Source organism: Nycticebus coucang, chromosome 22 (assembly GCF_027406575.1).
Source record: "Nycticebus coucang isolate mNycCou1 chromosome 22, mNycCou1.pri, whole genome shotgun sequence".
Taxonomy (NCBI): domain Eukaryota; kingdom Metazoa; phylum Chordata; class Mammalia; order Primates; family Lorisidae; genus Nycticebus; species Nycticebus coucang.
The window spans coordinates 8,555,568-8,572,002 of NC_069801.1; the positions used below are offsets into that span (position 1 = coordinate 8,555,568).

The window sequence follows — 16,435 nt, forward strand, 5'->3', positions numbered from 1 at the left end:
CACACGCCTGGGGAGTACGATGACAGACAGCTCAAGGAGCTCTAAAGGACAATAATGCCTCCTCAGTCCTAGTTGTTTCTCTTGCTCAGTTTCTCCGAAAGGCCAGGAAAGGGTGAAGAGGTCCCACAATTGTCATCAGGCTGCTCCGGGACCCCCACCCCCATTCATGAGCTAGTGATCCAGGCCAGGGGACGGCCTGTCTGGATCTGCCAGTCACTGCCCTTGGGAGCAGTGCCAGCAGACAGCCTCTGGGACAGGAAGAGTAGAGGGGAAAGGGCAGCTGGCCTGGGGACGGCCTACATCAACAATAAGCCAGAAGGGGCGGCACCTGTGGCTCAAAGGGGTAGGGTGCCAGCCCCATGTGCCCGAGGTGGCGGGTTCAAACCCAGCCCCGGCCAAACACTGCAAAATAAATAATAATTAAAAAAAAAAAATTAAGCCAGAAGCGTGGCTGCTGCATAGCCCCAGGCAGCACCAGGGCCTCTGCTTAGGTGAGCCTCATCTTTGCCCTTGACAGTTAATGGGCAGACAAAGCCATCGTGGCCAGGGGCAAGAAGGGCAGGCTAAGGCTGCCACCATGCTCAGGGAGTCAGACTACTTCAACCCTCAGAAGGGCACCTTTTCTCTGGAGCCACAGAATATAGAGACAACTATTCCAAAAAGCAGCATTGTAGAAAGGGGAAGAACCCAGCTGAGCTCTCTGGGAGAATATTAAGAAACACCTGATTATTAGGTGTCAGCCCGAGGCCCATCCAGGGGCCTGGTGCTGTGGACGGCCATGTGGGTAGGCAGAACAGTGGTTTGCCCCGTCAGTCACAAGTAGGTTGGGCCTGGCTGCCAACATCTGGGGTGAGGGGGTGCGGCCCCTTCACTTTGCCATGTATCTTCTACAATGACACCAACGCCCACTGCCCCCATGTGCTCTTCCAGCATTCCATGGACCCCAAGTGCAAGTTCACTGGGCATGCCAGGCTGGATCCTAGAGGTTGCCTTGGTTCAAGCGCTCAGCTGGCAACCGCCAGTCTCCTCTCTCCTCAGGGAGGGAGCCACGCTCCCCACTGTGGTCCTCCGCAGGGGGAAGGTGAACAACCGAAATAGCACACACTCCAGCTGGGGCAGGGAGCACCTGGCTCCTGTGTGGGGCCGACCGAGATCCAGCCAGAGCCTGGGGACATCACAGTAGTGTCGCTGCCATCTTCACATCAGGCAGTGGAGGTCAGGGCTCAGGCAGACGGAGGAGAGTAGGTTCCGGGGAGACCCAGGACTGGGAGAAGGAAGGTGGGACACAAGCGTCCCCCAGCTCGGGACATCAGGACACAGGGTCATGAAGCCTCCACCTCCCTCTCACTCTGGCTGGGCCTGCTGAGAAGCTCAAGTGCATCTTCTACCACCTGCCACAGGCAGCTGTCCAGCGGGAACTCATTGTCCACCAGGTTGACCAGGAAGTAGTTGTCATGGATGTGCTGGATGATCATGCGGGACGGGGACTCGTCATTGTACAGCTTGCCCCACTGCTCAATCCACAGGGCGAAGGCCTCGTCCTGCACACACACATGCACACGGAGGCAAGGTCAATAAGGCTGCCCTTGGGTCAGGCTCCATGTGCTCACCATTCCCAGGGCCCTGTGCTACCCAGCAGGACGTGTCCAGGAATAATACAAGGCCTCCTGCCAGGGCTACTTCTCACCCAGCTGGGAAACAAACATGGCTTGTCAACACTGAGCCTGGTGAGTCAGAGCAGCCCTTGCCTGGAGTGCTGAGTCCCTGGCCCTGGAGTTGTGGCCTTTAGCCACACACCTGGAACCTAGCCACACTTTATGTCTGGGCTGGGTTTTCAAGGTGGCTGGAGCAGGCTAGCACTCAGCTTCTTACCTTCCAGAACATGAAGCTGACGGGATCCACTACTGTGGGCTGGATGATCTCTCGTCCAGGGAAGATGCCCCAAGTGACGGCATTGGGCTGCAGCTCTGGGGCATTGGTGATGTTTTCACCCTGGGGGGCATGGGGCAAGGGTAAGAGCAGACTGGAGCTAAGGACAGTCCCTTCGTGCCTGGAGAGCCTCAGCTCCCTGGCACCATCTAGGCTCGGGACTGTCTACCTGTGACCCCCACTGCTGTACCTTTTCAGCCCACAAGCTGGGACCCAGAGGTCCTCCAGGGTGCTCCCCAGTGCGCTCCCATCTGCCCCACATCCAGTTAATTCAACTCTCTGATCCATTCCCTCCTGTCTAGCCCATGGCAAGGCCTAGGTTAGCACCAGGGCGTCTTCACTGGCCTCCCCTGGCCCTAGCATCTGCACAGCCATCTACTGCGATATGCCTAAAATGTACAGAACCAAGATACCCCACTATTGGAGAAAGGCTCCCCTCGCCCTTAAGGAAAATATAAATTCTAAGCAGGACGATCAAGGCCCCGGTAGACCTGCTAGCCCCTCCTCAACAATCCTGGACTTCCCAGTTTCTTTGCAGACTTGTGGCCTGATGCCCTGCATGTCCCCTGCCCCTTCCCAAGAGTGCCCTTCTCCCTGTTGGCCAGTTCCTCTCTGTCCTTAAAGATTCAGACCATGCGCGACTCCTCCAAGAAGTCTCCCCTGGTCTCCCACGTTAGCTATCCCACTTCTGGACTCTACAGCTTGTCATACTGAACGTGAACTTCCTCTTTATGCTGGCTGGTGATCATCCATCTGTCTCCCTTGGTAGGCTGGGTGCTCTGAGAGCAGTGCCTGGTTTTGTCTGTGTCTGAGTCTCGCACAGTTCCTGGCCTGGGGCCAAGATGCGGGGCCTTGCAGGCCTGCAGCTGGCCTGCCTAGAGCAGCCTATCTGATGACTGGCCTGCCTGGGGCTGGCCTAGTGGGAGCTGGCCCACCTAGGGGCTATCCTACCTTCACATCCACAATGTGGTAATTAACCCGCTGCCCGTACTTCTTCAGCACTTGCAGAAGCGCTTCCGCTGTCTCCCGGGAAGTGAAGAACTCTAAGTAGGCCTGTGGGAGACAGTGCCTGGCATGTCAGCTGCTTCCTTGCCACACGCCCTTTCAGAGACACGAAACAGGGACTAGTGGAGGCCACACGGATCAAGTACAATAACATAAGGGCTGAGGGCAGCAGGAGCGTGACACTTCTGGACAGCAGTGAGGGACTGCTGCCACCCATCTCCCTGCCACTTGGGGAAGGTTCCACGGAGAAGAGGCACCTGGTCTGTTTGTGACAAGCTAAGGCATAGGAGAGATCACAGCACATTCTGCCCTCTCCAGAGACTGGATGATGACAGAGACACTGACATCACTAGCACCAGGGTCTACTAGGGATTAAGCCGGGATTACTTAAATCATTTGCTGTAATGCTCACAACACTGCAGGGCTGGCACTGTTATCTCTGGATGAGGAAAGCAGGCTCCAGGTGGCTACCGTGACAGAAGACAGCAGGCCTGGTACCTGGGCTTTAGTTCACCATGCGATGTTAATAGCTCTTGGGGGCGGGGGTTTCAACTCAGGATGCTGACAACAGCTGCAGTCAGTGAGTGCTCCCTATGTTCCTCCCAGGTGCCAAGACCTTTGCACACGGTTTCAGCCCCAGAACGTGAGTTATGGCTCATTTTACTGAAGAGAAAACCTGCCTACCTAGGTCTGCCTGAATCAAAGCATGAACTCCTGTCTACTCTGGTCCCTTGTTAATGCAAAATTAGGAGGCCAAGAAAGAAAGGCTGCTCTGTCTCAATCTCTGGGAAACCCCTGGGTGCGAGCCAAGGCAGGGTAGCGCTATGCATCCCCACCACACCTTCTGAAAGACGTAGCCCCCACTGGGGCCCCAGCCCACAACGGGGTCGGAGGACGGCCTGCCGTTGATGTTGGGCTGGGAGTTGATGGTGAGGATGCCCTGCCGGTTCACTCGGAGCAGCTCCTCCTTCATCAGGCTGGTCTCGGCTGCCAACGGTTCATCGTTCCAGGGCAAGCATGTCACCTGCAGGAGATGGGAAGCTGGGTTGGGGTCATGATCAGATCCAGCACCATGGGTCCCACTTCCCACAGTCCCCATCAGAGACTCTGCCTCCATAAGCCCATTCCAGGTGGGGAATTCCACACGCAGCCCCCTCCCTTGGCTGAGCAGGAGACTTGGGGTGGGGGAGTTATGGTCCCACAGCCTGGCCCATGGCTGTAGAGTGGTCAGGACCAGGGACCCCAGCCCATCACCACTCACTTTATGGCCATTCTGGTTTGGCTCTCCCGAGAGGTAGTGGACAAAGACATCAAAGACACTTTCTTCACTGGTCAGCTCTTCCCCCCACATCTTTAGCAACTCCTCCTTGGGGGACTTGCTTTTCAGGTAGAAGAGGTAGTAGTCCTTCAGCTCCCCAAAGGCTGGGGAGGAAGAATTGCCCCTGGCAGAGGAAGTACCAGAGGTTAGGGTATACTCTTGACTTTGGGATTCTGGCAGACAGCCTTTGTCACCACACACCTAGGCAGCCAGTCTTATAAATCCTGCTCTGACCACCCCACCCTCACCCCAGGCTTGACCACAAGCACACAAACTCCTACCCTTTCCTCCCAAGAACTATAGTGTGTTTGCAAGGAATGTGTGTGTGGGCCCTCACCAGCGGCCATTGGGGAACTCATCCCACTCCTGGGTTCGGTAGATGTAACTCTTTGGCCTGGAGGCCCAGAAGATGGGACGTACATCTTCTTCCCGGCGCTTGGGGTGGGCACTGACAGCCCAGGGCAAGGGACGCCTGGGTGAGGATGGAGACAGATAAGGGATTGGCCAGAAGGAAGGGAGCCATGCTGAGCCTGGGTTCTCCCATCTGACTCCCTCCAAGACTACAGCCCTTGGTGTCCCCTCTGTGCCACTGGGGCGGGGGCGAGCTCTGCATCTGGAGCTGTGCGTGGACTTTCTTCTGGGGTCCCCTGGGCCACCATCCTTACCTGGGGTCCTCAGTCCACATGCCAAGGCGCTTCAGCACCTCCGTGGTAGCCATCTCTCGGTTGAGGGTGTAGAAGTGGAGGCCTGGCACCAAGCCGCTGGCCAGAAGCTCCTGGCACAGGCTCACAGCCAGCTCGATGCCATAGTTACGGATGGCAGCATCGTTGTCTTTGATTGGCTCAATCACATCCTTGATCTTCTGTGGCACCTCCAGCTTGGACAGCTTCACAAGCTGCCGAAGGGAGTGATAGCCCTGTCCAAGACATGGGGGGGGGGCGTGGGGTCATCTGCCAGCCGTCTTCCACCCTCTCCTTCCTCCATCAGACCTCCTAGCTAGCTGTAGTGCCATGTAGGAGGACTCAGGGAGGTCAGTCATACTGCACGGGCATGCTTGGGCTGTCCGGCTATGCCCACCCTTGCAGAGCAAAGCACCTTCCCGTGAGCTCTCCTGCCATTAGGCTAAGAAAGTGTCAGGCTAAGTGTTTCTACTGGTGACATGGTTATCATCTAACCCACTTGTTCCCAATACTCACTGATCATCACAATGATGATCACCAGCCAAACTCAAGAAGTAAATACAAAACCCCATCTCAGATATACTGAATGAGAACTTCAAGGGGTAGGACCCAGAAATCTTTTTTGAGACGGAGCCTCAAGCTATCGCCCTTGGTAGAGTGCCATGGTGGCACAGCTCACAGCATCTTCCAGTTCCTGGGCTTAAGCAATTCTCTTGCCTCAGCCTCCCAAGTAGCTGGGACTACAGGCGCCTGCCACAACGCCCAGCTATTTTTGGTTGCAGTTGTCAGTGTTTGGCAGGCTCAGGGTGGATTTGAACCCGCCAGCTCTGGTGTATGTGGCTGGCGCCAAAGCCACTTGAGCTATAGGCGCTGAGCCAGAATGTTTTTTGAAAAAGCTTCTCAAGTGATTCTGATGACAGCCAAGGTTAGGAAACATTGATTTCATCCAAATTTATGAGACCTATAATCCCTTTTAGTGACACTTGTCAATAGGTCAAAGTACAAGAAGCCCCGCAATGATTCCTGTTTTCTGGAGAAAATTAGAGGTAACCACGTGGTTACTCTAATGCTGTGCAAGACAGGGGCACCTGCCTGCCTGGACATCTGATAAGCAGCAAAGAAACAGTTTCGCGTAAGCACTTCATCCCCAGAGCCTACCCTGAGGGGTACATGAGCCCTCCTGTGCCCCTCACCTGAATGGGAAAGATCCCGGGGAGGATGGGGCAGGTGATGCCCACATGGGTACAAGCCTTCACAAAGTGGAGGAACGTGTCAGTCTCAAAGAAAAGCTGGGTGATAATGAAATCGGCCCCTGCAGATACCTTCTCCTTCAAGTGCTTCAGGTCAGCCTCAAAGCTCTCTGCTTCAGGATGGCCTTTGGGGTAACCTGCCAACAAGGATGACAGTCGGGAGAGGGGAGTGCTGAAGAGACTAGAGAGCCTGGGGACAGAGAGTCCTCTGCCTCAGGGTTCTGGACTCACACCTGCCAGCAGCACAGCACGGACAGAGCTGACACGGTGGATGGCTGGGCTCACACACGACGTGCTCCGACCCGAGAGATGGCCCTTGTAGGAGGGCAGCCGCCCTCCCAAGGGTGGGAGTGGACTGTTCCAAACTTTCCACGCTGTTCTGCCTCAGCCAGTCAAGCACATCAGGCCTGCGCTTGGTGGCCGTGAAAACAAGAAAATGCTACAGTTCACACTGGTCAGGGAACACTTAGGGTGCTGGGCTTGATCTGGGTGCCAGATGAAAACACTGTTTTTCTTGTAACATTAAAATTACTCAGGGGTCCAAGTTAACACATTGTTCCTCCAGTTAACACGAGGAACAATGGAAGAAAATGATCTTTTGCTTGAGGAGATGAACAGAGAGGCCACAGCCAACTCCTTTCACGTGTCCAGAGGTCTGTCGTGGAGGGTTCATGCTGGTGCAGTTTCTCATCAGTCTGTTCTGCATTGCCTTTGACAGCACAGCCAGCATCCATTCTAGAGGGCGGCCTAGCAGTGGAGTGAGCAACCCCACAAGATAACAAGCTTGTGGAGTCTAAAAACATCAGGGTGGATGGCCAAGTGTTGGGGATGCCGAAGACGGGATTCCAGAACTACTGGGAGGTGGGAGCCGGCTCTGTGAACCATGTGACTTTCCTGAACAACAAGCTTACTGGCAGCCTATCCAGGCCAGGAAAGCAGGAAGACCACAGAGGGACGGCTCGGGCTTCCACAGCCCACTCCCAGGGCAGGACCCTGGGCCAGGTGGGGGCAGACGTGAGACCTGGGCTGTCGGGAAGCTAGGCTGCTTTGCTTGATAAGGCAGTTTTGTTCTTAAGAAACCCTGAGTCATCACAAACGGATATAAAAACTGTTGTTTGAAAGCATAAGGAGGATTAAGCACCAGAATTTTACACTTTCAATAATAAAGGTATTTTTCCAGTAGGAACTTTAGAAACAAAGAAGCTTTTTTTGGGGGGGGATACAGAGTGTTACTTTGTCGCCAAAGCAACAGCAACCTCAAATTCTTAGGCTCAAGCGATCCTCTTGCCTCACCCTCCCAAGTAGCTGGGACCATAGGCGCCTGCCACAACGCAAAGAAGTTTTTTGTTTTTGCAGTTTTTGGCTGGGGCCGGGTTTGAACCTGCCACCTCTGTTATATGGGGCCAGCGCCCTACTCCTTTGAGCCACAGCATGAAGAAGTTTTTTGTTTTTTTTTTTTGTAGAGACAGAGTCTCACTTTATTGCCCTGGGTAGAGTGCCGTAGTGTCACACAGCTCACAGCAACCTCCAACTCCTGGGCTTAGGCGATTCTCTTGCCTCAGCCTCCCGAGCAGCTGGGACTACAGGCGCCCACCACAACGCCCAGCTATTTTTTTGTTTGTTTGCAGTTTGGCTGGGGCCGGGTTTGAACCCGCCACCCTCGGTATATGGGACTGGTGCCCTCACTGAGCCACAGGCGCTGCCCACACAAAGAAGATTTTTAATGGCTAAAACTGTGTAGCTATAAACCTAAGCACCACCAAACAAATCTAGCTAGCATGGAATACCCCTGGATTTTTCTCAGTTTATTATGATGTTCTTTATCATGACGAGCATGGTACTTTCCAATCCATTGATCTTCTATTACCCACTTTATGATAAGCACAAAACTATTCACAACTGTGAGCTCACAGCTTCACTTGCTCAGATCATGATCACCTAGCACCCATCTCTGGCACACATGGGCAAATCCCCTGATCAACCAACCGTATTATGGCCAATACAAGTGATGACAGTTTGCACAGTGGGAAGTACCTGTTCTGTTCCTGACCCCTAATCAGTGCTTCCCAGACTTAGCACTTCAACACCCTGTTGACAGAAGAGTGGACATGTAGATGGAGGGCTGGGGACTAAGTCACCCAAAACAAGTGATTTTCTTGAGGCCACATGGTTTTTAAATTTTTTTTTAAATTTCAGATCACTTGAGATGCTACTTCATAATGTAGCATGCTTTTATTATTATTATTTTAAGACAGGGTCTTTCTCTGCTGCCCAGCTAGAATGCAGTGGTTTCACCGTAGATCACTGTAGCCTCAAATTCCTGGACACAATTGATCCTCCTGTTTCATCCTCCTGAGTAGCTGGGACTATAGGTGCCCACCACAATGCCTGGCTAAGAGATGAGCTCTTGCTCAGGCTGGTCTCTGACTCTTAGCTTCAAGTGATCCTCCTGCCTTGGCCTCCCAAGGTGTCAGGAATACAGGCATGAGCCACTGTGCGCAGCCCCCATGGTTGTTTTAAAATAAAAATGACAGGATTTCCCCCCCAAAATTGAGAAAAATTGATTCCTAGAAGATGTGCCAAGTCAATCTAGGGATTCCTGTGTGCCTAGCACACACTGCCTCACCATACCTGAGCCTTGTCTGAGAAACTAAAGGTCCAATTCCAGCTTTCAGCATCAAGAGTAGGAGGGAAGTCCACTTTATCTGTCTCTTCCAGGTGAACCTGGCCTCCTGGCTGTAGCCAATGGAACCAGAGTTGAACCAACCCAATTCTTTCTCTTGGGAATTTGGAATGGACACTGAGACCTGTTGGGGCTACTGGCTGGAACTGACGCCATGGGTACCCAAGAGCAGGTCGTGTGTATGGGAGAACACAGACATCAGGTCTACTGGAGGACACGTGGAACAGATGTGCAGCAGGAAGTGTGCATGGGGGACACAGAGTCCCCAGAGAGAATGAGGCCGGGCACTGGCTTCTGATGCTTCCGGTTCCTTGTGAGCTCCGAGGCCATTTCCTGACCTTGGGTTCCCTGCCCCCTGGAGTCCTCTTAATAAATATCCATCTTTTGTTTTAAAGAAAAGAACAGGGCTGGGAAGCAGGCTATGAGCATGGCAAGGCAGAGGAATAAAAACTGAAGGGGCAGTGGCAGGTGGCAGCCCTGGGAAGGCCGTGGGTGACAGAATGCGAACAAGAACATCATGTGATCCACCTGTGCACATCCGTCACCCAGCACAGGCTCAGGCCCATGGGTGAGCTTGACTGCCGTGTCCCAAACCGAATACTGGAAGCTCTCTGGGCATCTCAGCCCTTCCCCTCCCCTTCGTACCCCACCGGGATGCTCCAGCCACTCACCTGCCACACAGATGTCAAAGTAGTCACCAAACTCATTTCGGATGTGTTTCACCAGGTCCACCGCATAGCTGAAGCCTCCTTCCTTCTCTTCCCACTGGTCACCTGTGGGGTCTATGGGGTTGGTGGAGGCCAGTCACAGAAAGCCTTTTTTTTTTTTTTAGAGACAGAGTCTCACTTTGTCACCCTCAGTAGAGTGCCATGGCGTCACAGCTCACAGCAATCTCCAACTCCTGGGCTTAGGTGATTCTCTTGTCTCAGCCTCCTGAGTAGCTGAGATTACAGGCGCCTGCCCCAATGCCCGGCTATTTTTTTGTTGCTGTTTGGCCGGGGCTGGGTTCGAACCTGCCACACTCCGTATATGGGGCCGGCGCCCTACCCACTGAGCCACAGGCGCGGCCCAACAGAAAGCCTTTTTGCTTCCTCTACCTACACCTACACTGAGAACTGTGAGTCCCTGGATGGCAGGGACTTCATATTATTTAAGTTTGGCTCTTCTTTTCCTAGCCCAACAATTTGTAAATAGCGGGAGGGAAGAAGGCAGCCCTCCACCAAGTGTTTACTGCGTGCAGATTGTGTGGCCCTGCGTGGGAGTGGGACAGGACATGGCTGCTGCTCCTCACTGAGTCTGGAGGGTTTGGGATCTCTTCCCCAAACACAACAGGGCATACTCAGCACCCTGGCTCATCCATGTTCCTTGCTCTCCCATGGCTATGGAGCTCCTGCCTCCCAGGATAATTTTCTGCTCAGCTCAAATGAGAACTGGTCTTCTGCTGGGGAGTATGAGGCCACAACATCCCACCCATCACGCTCCCTGTTCCCACTCTTAGGTGGCCCAATGATGGCAGGAACCAGCTATTCTCACTCCTGGACAAAAGCCAGAGCTACACTCCGATTGGCCAAGTGCTGGGTGCAGCCAGGGTAGAAGGTTATCAGGCACTGACTGCACTCCTGACTGAACTCCTGCAGCAGGGTCAAGAGGTGGCAGAGACGGCTACCTCTGTGGAGTGGCTCACTACCCACAATGCCTCCTGATGCTACTGGCAGGGATAGGACCATGCTCAGCATGGGACCCCAGGAAAAGCAAAGGACCATTCCAGGGACAGGAGAGGCCTTGGGAAAGCCAGAACCCAGAACCTAGGGGAGTGCTGGCTCCACACCTCCCCTCAGGGCCAGGATGTTCTTCAGACCCAGCTGCTTGGCTTTGTGCAGATGGCCCGTGATCTCCTCCTGGCTCTGACAGCAGCAGGTCATGTGCAGGATGGTTTCCAGGCCACAGTAGTTCACAGCGGTGCTGGCAATCATCATGGAAGAAGTCTCCTTGTCTGAGCCAGGGTCCCCTGCTGGGTGCCAGGTCACATCTATGAAGAGGGGGCCCCCTGCCGCCATCCGGTCAAATCTGCAGGGGATTTCTTTCTGAAGACAGGTTCCAGGGGAAACACCACCCTCCACCACCTTCCCCGGGGGCCCAGGAGTTAGGGAAGCATGACATGGAAGTCAGAGTCAAACCAACCTGCCTTCATATCCTGGCTTTGCTTCCTACAGCTATGGGATCCTGGGTAAATTACTTAATCTCTCTGAACTCGGTGTCGTTTATAAAATGTGGCAGATTGCAGTACCTACTTCACAATAACACCATGAGAATATGATGATAGCTGGCTCCTTAGCACTTGGAACGGTGCCTGGCACACACAGAAGACGCCGTAAGCGTGAAGTGCTATTATGATCGCCATTACTATAGGAGTAATAAACAACAGCGACTCCACCACCTGGGATGAGAGCAGCGCTTAAGACTTTTCACAGTTCTTGCAGTTATTATTTCAGGAGAGTTAAGATGTGGTCATGGTTGAGGGTTAGGGAAATTACTCAGAGTGATTTCTTCTCTGACAGTCTCATTCCAGGAACAGGAAAGGGAGGGTCAGCAGATACAAATGCCTCTCCTGTGGCCTCCCAGCCTTGGCAGCAGCCCAAGGCCAAGTTCCTGAACAAGACTCAAAAGCTTGGACAGGCAGGGAGTATCTACAAGTTATAACGGTTTATGTAAACACAGACCTTGTGTCTTTCAACTTCAAAACGGTGCCTGGTCCGTGCTCATGCCTGTAATCCTAGCACTCTAGGAGGCCGAGGCGGGTGGATTGTCTGAACTCAGAAGTTCAAGACCAGCCTGAGCAAAAGTGAGACCCTATCTCTAAAAATAGTTGGATGTTGTGGTGGATGCCTGTAGTCCCAGCTACTTGAGAGGCTGAGGCAAGAGGATTGCTTAAACCCAAGAGTTTGAGGTTGCTGGGAGCTATAACGCCACGGCTCTCTAGTGAGGGTGACAAAGTGAGACTGTCTCAAAAAAAAAAAAAAAAAAATAAAGAATAAAAACCAAAAACTTGGGAGCAACACGTGTGAAGAGCAAAAGGTAAAGGCATAAACTTTAAAAAATAACTGCATGGCTTGGTGCCTGTAGCTCAGCAGCTAGGGCACCAGCCACATATACTGGAGCTAGTGGGTTCGAACCCAGCCCGGGCCTGCCAAACAACAATGACAACTACAACCAAAAAATAGCCAGGCTTTGTGGTGGATGCCTGTAGTCCTAGCTACTTGGGAGACTGAGGCAAGAGAATTGCTTAAGCCCAAGAGTTTGAGGTTGCTGTGAGCTGTGACGCCATAGCACTCTACCAAGGGTGACATAGTGAGACTCTGTCTCAAAAAAAAAAAAAAATAACTGCAATGCTAATGTAATTCAGTTGGCATTTCTAGATCTTAAGGGGTATAATCCAAATTCCTAACTTGCTGAAAACATTCTCTAACATTCTCACTGCTTTGTGGCTTCCTAAACTGTACTTGTGATCTCTAGCCCCAAGTTCCGCCAAACAACAAGTTAAAGAGAATCAACATTTTTAACCCATTAACAAGTTTAAGAGAATCAACATTTTTAACCCATTGGAGAGTGTGTCTAAAAATAGCCAGCATGGGGTTGCAGACAGCTGAGAAGTTGCAGATCAAATGACCTACTCAGCCTTCTCTTTCCCGCCCCCTCTGGTTGCCGTTTTCTGCCGGGTTAAAGGGCAGCCCAGCTGCAGGGCTGACAGTTCACTCCCCTACCACACCCCACTCGTTCCCCGCCTTAACTAGCATCAGTTTACCTTGAGATGAGATTGACAGCTCCCTGTGCAGTTCGAGGAGGGAAGAATTCCAAGGAATACCACTTGTCACCAGATTCCATCCTCCGCCTCATCTTCTCCCGGAGTTTCTCATGCCGCTCCAGGTCCAGGCCTGGTGTGGAACATCTTGAACTATCTTTGGAGTTCTCACTGCCACTGCTGCTGCCCTCTGAGCGGAGGTTGAAGCCGCCACTCCCTCTGGCCTCATTCACCATGGCTGGGTTCCTGCTGCACGGGGTGGGGCGGGGGACATCAGGGGGCAGGCAGCCAAGCCCCAGGCACATTGAGGCACCTGAGTGGCAGGTTCAAGTGAGACACGCTGCATTTCCAAGAAGGAAGAAGGCCAGTAAGGGGAAGGTGACAATGCCCCCGCCCAGTGGCTCCAGGCTGCACAGCTATCTGCGCTGCCTCACTCAAAGCCTTGCCTTCCTCTGCTGCCGGGCTCCTTGCATGCAAGGTAGCCCCCACCCAGCACTAAAACATCCTCCTTCTGCCCACGGATCCTCGGTGACAGCTACCTGATGGAAGGTGACACAGATAATCTCACGCTGCTGGCCTCGGAGGCCCCCATTCCTAGGGAGGGGCAGTGTTGCATAGCTGGGAGGACCTTGGCTTTTCGATGGTCCATCTCTGTCAGCTCAGACCCAGAGTTACTGGGGAGGGAACAGAGAAACCTTCCCCAGTGGGTGTATACAACTGGGCGGAGCTGTGACAAAGGAAGAGGCTTGAGCAGAGCAAGGGGGCGGGGCAAGGCTTCCAGGCGGAGGAGGGAGGGCTGGGACTCTAATCAGAGGCACAGACGATGGAAGGAGGGGGAGACTCAGGCCAGCTGAGACCTCAGGGTTTGGTAGAGATGAGGCCAACAGATATTCAGGGTCACTGGGTCATTCTCCAGAGGAATAGCTCACTCTGGCTGGCCCGCCTGGAACATCTCCTGTTCACTTGGAACAGTTTTTTGTTTTGTTAAATACATGTATATTGTGTATATATACATATATATATATATAATTTTTTTTTTTTTTTTTGAGACAGAGTTCACTTTGTTGCCCTGGGTAGAGTGCTGTGGCATTTTTATAGCTCATAGCAACCTCAAACTCTTGGGCTCAAGCAATCCTCTTGCCTCAGTTTTTCTTTTCTTTCTTTTTTTTTGAGACAGAGTCTTACTATGTCACCCTTGGTAGAGTGCCATGGTGTCACAACTCACAGCAACCTCAAACTCCCAGGCTTAAGCGATTCTCTTGCCTCAGCCTCCCAGTAGCTGGGACTACAGGTACCTGCCACAGCGCCTGGCTATTTTTGTTGCAGTTGTCGTTGTTTTAGCTGGCCCAGGCTGGATTCGAACCCACCAGCCTCGGTGTATATGGCTAACACCGTAACCACTGTGCTACAGGTGCCAAGCCAATTTTTTCTATTTTTAGTAGAGAAGGGGTCTTGTTGCTCAGGCTGGTCTCAAACTCCTGAACTCAGGCAATACACCCCATCTTGGCTTCCCAGAGTGCTAGGATTACAGGCATGAGCCACTGCGCCGGCTTTGGAACAGTTTTTGTACAGGAAAAAGGGTGTGAGAGTTTAACTACATGGTCAAATTTTTCCTGAGTTCATACTACTCCAAAAAGACCATGTTGTGGATTAGAACTTGTAACTAGCTGTGTTCCAAAAGTAGCCAGACCCAACTTCAGTAAGGGTACAAATTTATGTCCAACTCAAAACACAGACTGACCTATCTGTGCCAGCCTTGTAGGGTGCTCTCCTTACACACACCACTGAAATCAGTAGTCAAGGTGATCTAGCTATACCAGAGGCTAAGTTGGGAGGATCACTTGAATCCAGGAGTTTAAAGTCAGCCTGGAACAACACAGACAGATCTCATCTCTTACCAAAAAAAAAAAAAAAGTAATCACAGTCTCTGCAGAGGCACCATGGCAACCACAGGCAGGCCAACAGATGGCACAGTGCCATTTGGCAGTTTGGTAGAGAAAATAAGACAAATGCTTAAAAATGAAAGATAACACTACTCTTGTGCAAACGCACAACAGTGAAAATGGGTGTGTGTGACATGATGCAACACAGGAACGACCAGGTCAGCTTCATTCCTTTCAGGGAATGTTCACCACTAAACTGGTGGGCTTAACCTTCCTTGCGTCCTAGTCCTCTGTCTTTTGAGAATCAGATGAAATCACTGCTTCTCTCCTCTGAAACACACACAAGTACACAGAACACACATGGGTGCATCCAAGACCAAAGAATGGATTCCAGACTAAGAACCCTTGTGCCAACGCTTTCTCCCATAAGGATAATCCTTCGATTCTGACCTAAACTCCAGATTCCCAGTGAGGAGTGCGGTGGGGAGCAAAACAGGGAATAATGGCAAGAGCAGGCACCTGGCCTTTCTTCTGCAGTGGACCAAGTGCCTCATTAACTGCCAGCTGGAACAAAACCTAGAGCGGGGAGGAGGCTGAACCACCTACAAACTCTCTTCAAAGACACTGCATTCCTAGTGCACACCAGGCCAGTGCCATACATACCATTAGGCTTTCTCTTAACCAACATCCATTATGTATCCATTTTAAGCAGGGCTCCCACAGCACTCTGGGTTGTAACTGTGGGTTAACATGTTTGTCCCCTCTTCCCCCACAGTTCTCTGAAACCCGCGTCCTGCCTGTGGTTTGCCCAGTGCTTGGCACAGTGTAATGGCAACCAACACTCACTGAGGATCAAGGGGCCAGGTGCTGTCACTCCATTCGCAAAATGACCCTCTGCCATTTACTGAGCACTTAACTCAGACTGCGCCAAACACCTTGATACTAAGCCCACCTTCCCCGAAGGGTTCTGGCAGACGCTCCAGCGCAGTGGGACTCAGTGGGCACGAAGACCGCAGTGCCAGCGGCCCACCACTATTCTCTAGGTGCTGGCCTGGGAGACAGGTTTAAACGGCTGGAACCGTGGGCACCCAGGTGGCTGGAGGACCAGGAAGAGAGTCACCAGGTCACTGGGTCGCGCGCGGGAGGGGCTCGGGATCACCATCCCTGGCTCAGGGCCCTCTCATCTCCCGGGTTCCTCCATGCAAGCAGAGAGCCGAAAATGGGGGGTCCCTGTGGGTTTCAGCCATTGAGAGTTATTCTAATACCGCGAGGGGTGCGCAGAGGAGGTGGGAGCCCTCCCCGACTAAGTAGAGGGGCGGGTCGGCCTCCAGCGCTTCCCGCCCACAGGCAAGTGCCCGCCCCCGATGGGTGTTCGGAGTCTCCAACCCCGCCGACCCCAGGCTTCGCAGTCACTCACCCTCCGGGACCCGGTGACTCAGGTCGCATGCCGGCCAGTCGCAGCTGTGGGGGCGCGCGAGGGCGGGGCACGGAGCAGTCAGGTTGCTAAGGTAGGCGGGCCCAGAGGGCGGATACCCGAGCGAGCGAGCGGAAGCCCCGCCTCCAATATGGCGGCGCCCAGCGGTCTCGTTGGAAGCCGTTCCGTTACCGTCATGTGACGTAAGCCGTCGCCCCACCCGTCTGCAGCCACTCCTTGTCTCGGTCTCCCAGCTCCAGAGGGCCATGTGACCAGCCCAGGGCCAGTCACGTGAGGCGCGGATCCTGGGTGGGAGGGGGTCGGCAGAGGGGTCTGGAGCGGCAGTAAAGGAGGAAGATGGCGGGATGCAGGGCTTCCCAGTGCTGCTGCTGTAAGTTTTGCTGCTGCTGCTGCGGTGAGCATGAGACCCGCACCCCGGAGGAGCTGGTAAGGAACGCCCAGGGCAGGGATGGG

The 16,435-nt window shown here is 53.2% G+C and overlaps 2 protein-coding genes across 15 annotated transcripts in view; one reads left to right on the forward strand and one right to left on the reverse strand.

Moving 5' to 3' along the window:
• Position 1: 1 nt before the first annotated feature.
• Positions 2-16,229, reverse strand: MTHFR (methylenetetrahydrofolate reductase). 8 transcript variants are annotated; one of them, XM_053575655.1, is made up of 12 exons: positions 13,204-13,641; positions 12,668-12,910; positions 10,694-10,932; positions 9,537-9,647; positions 6,126-6,319; positions 4,918-5,168; positions 4,590-4,724; positions 4,196-4,376; positions 3,776-3,958; positions 2,881-2,982; positions 1,873-1,992; positions 2-1,541 (listed from the first exon to the last, which is right to left on the reverse strand). In XM_053575655.1, the coding sequence occupies exons 1-12, from the start codon at positions 13,311-13,313 to the stop codon at positions 1,323-1,325; spliced, it is 2,088 nt and encodes a 695-aa protein (XP_053431630.1). In that variant the 5' UTR covers positions 13,314-13,641; the 3' UTR covers positions 2-1,322. The 8 variants fall into 8 exon arrangements, with proteins under 8 accessions (XP_053431630.1, XP_053431629.1, XP_053431628.1 ...); XM_053575654.1 differs by having other exon boundaries at positions 3-1,541; positions 12,668-12,913; positions 13,204-13,640; XM_053575653.1 differs by lacking the exon at positions 13,204-13,641 and adding an exon at positions 15,965-16,229 and having other exon boundaries at positions 4-1,541; positions 12,668-12,977.
• Positions 16,230-16,283: 54 nt separating this feature from the next.
• CLCN6 (chloride voltage-gated channel 6) overlaps positions 16,284-16,435 on the forward strand; it is a 39,319-nt gene continuing 39,167 nt past the window's right edge. For 5 of the 7 annotated variants that reach the window (XM_053575644.1, XM_053575647.1, XM_053575646.1 and 2 more), the window contains exon 1: positions 16,284-16,408. In XM_053575644.1, coding sequence (XP_053431619.1) covers positions 16,319-16,408 — 90 coding nt within the window. In that variant the 5' untranslated portion in view covers positions 16,284-16,318. The remainder of the gene's footprint in view (positions 16,409-16,435) is intronic. The other 2 variants (XM_053575651.1, XM_053575650.1) reach the window with 1 other exon arrangement.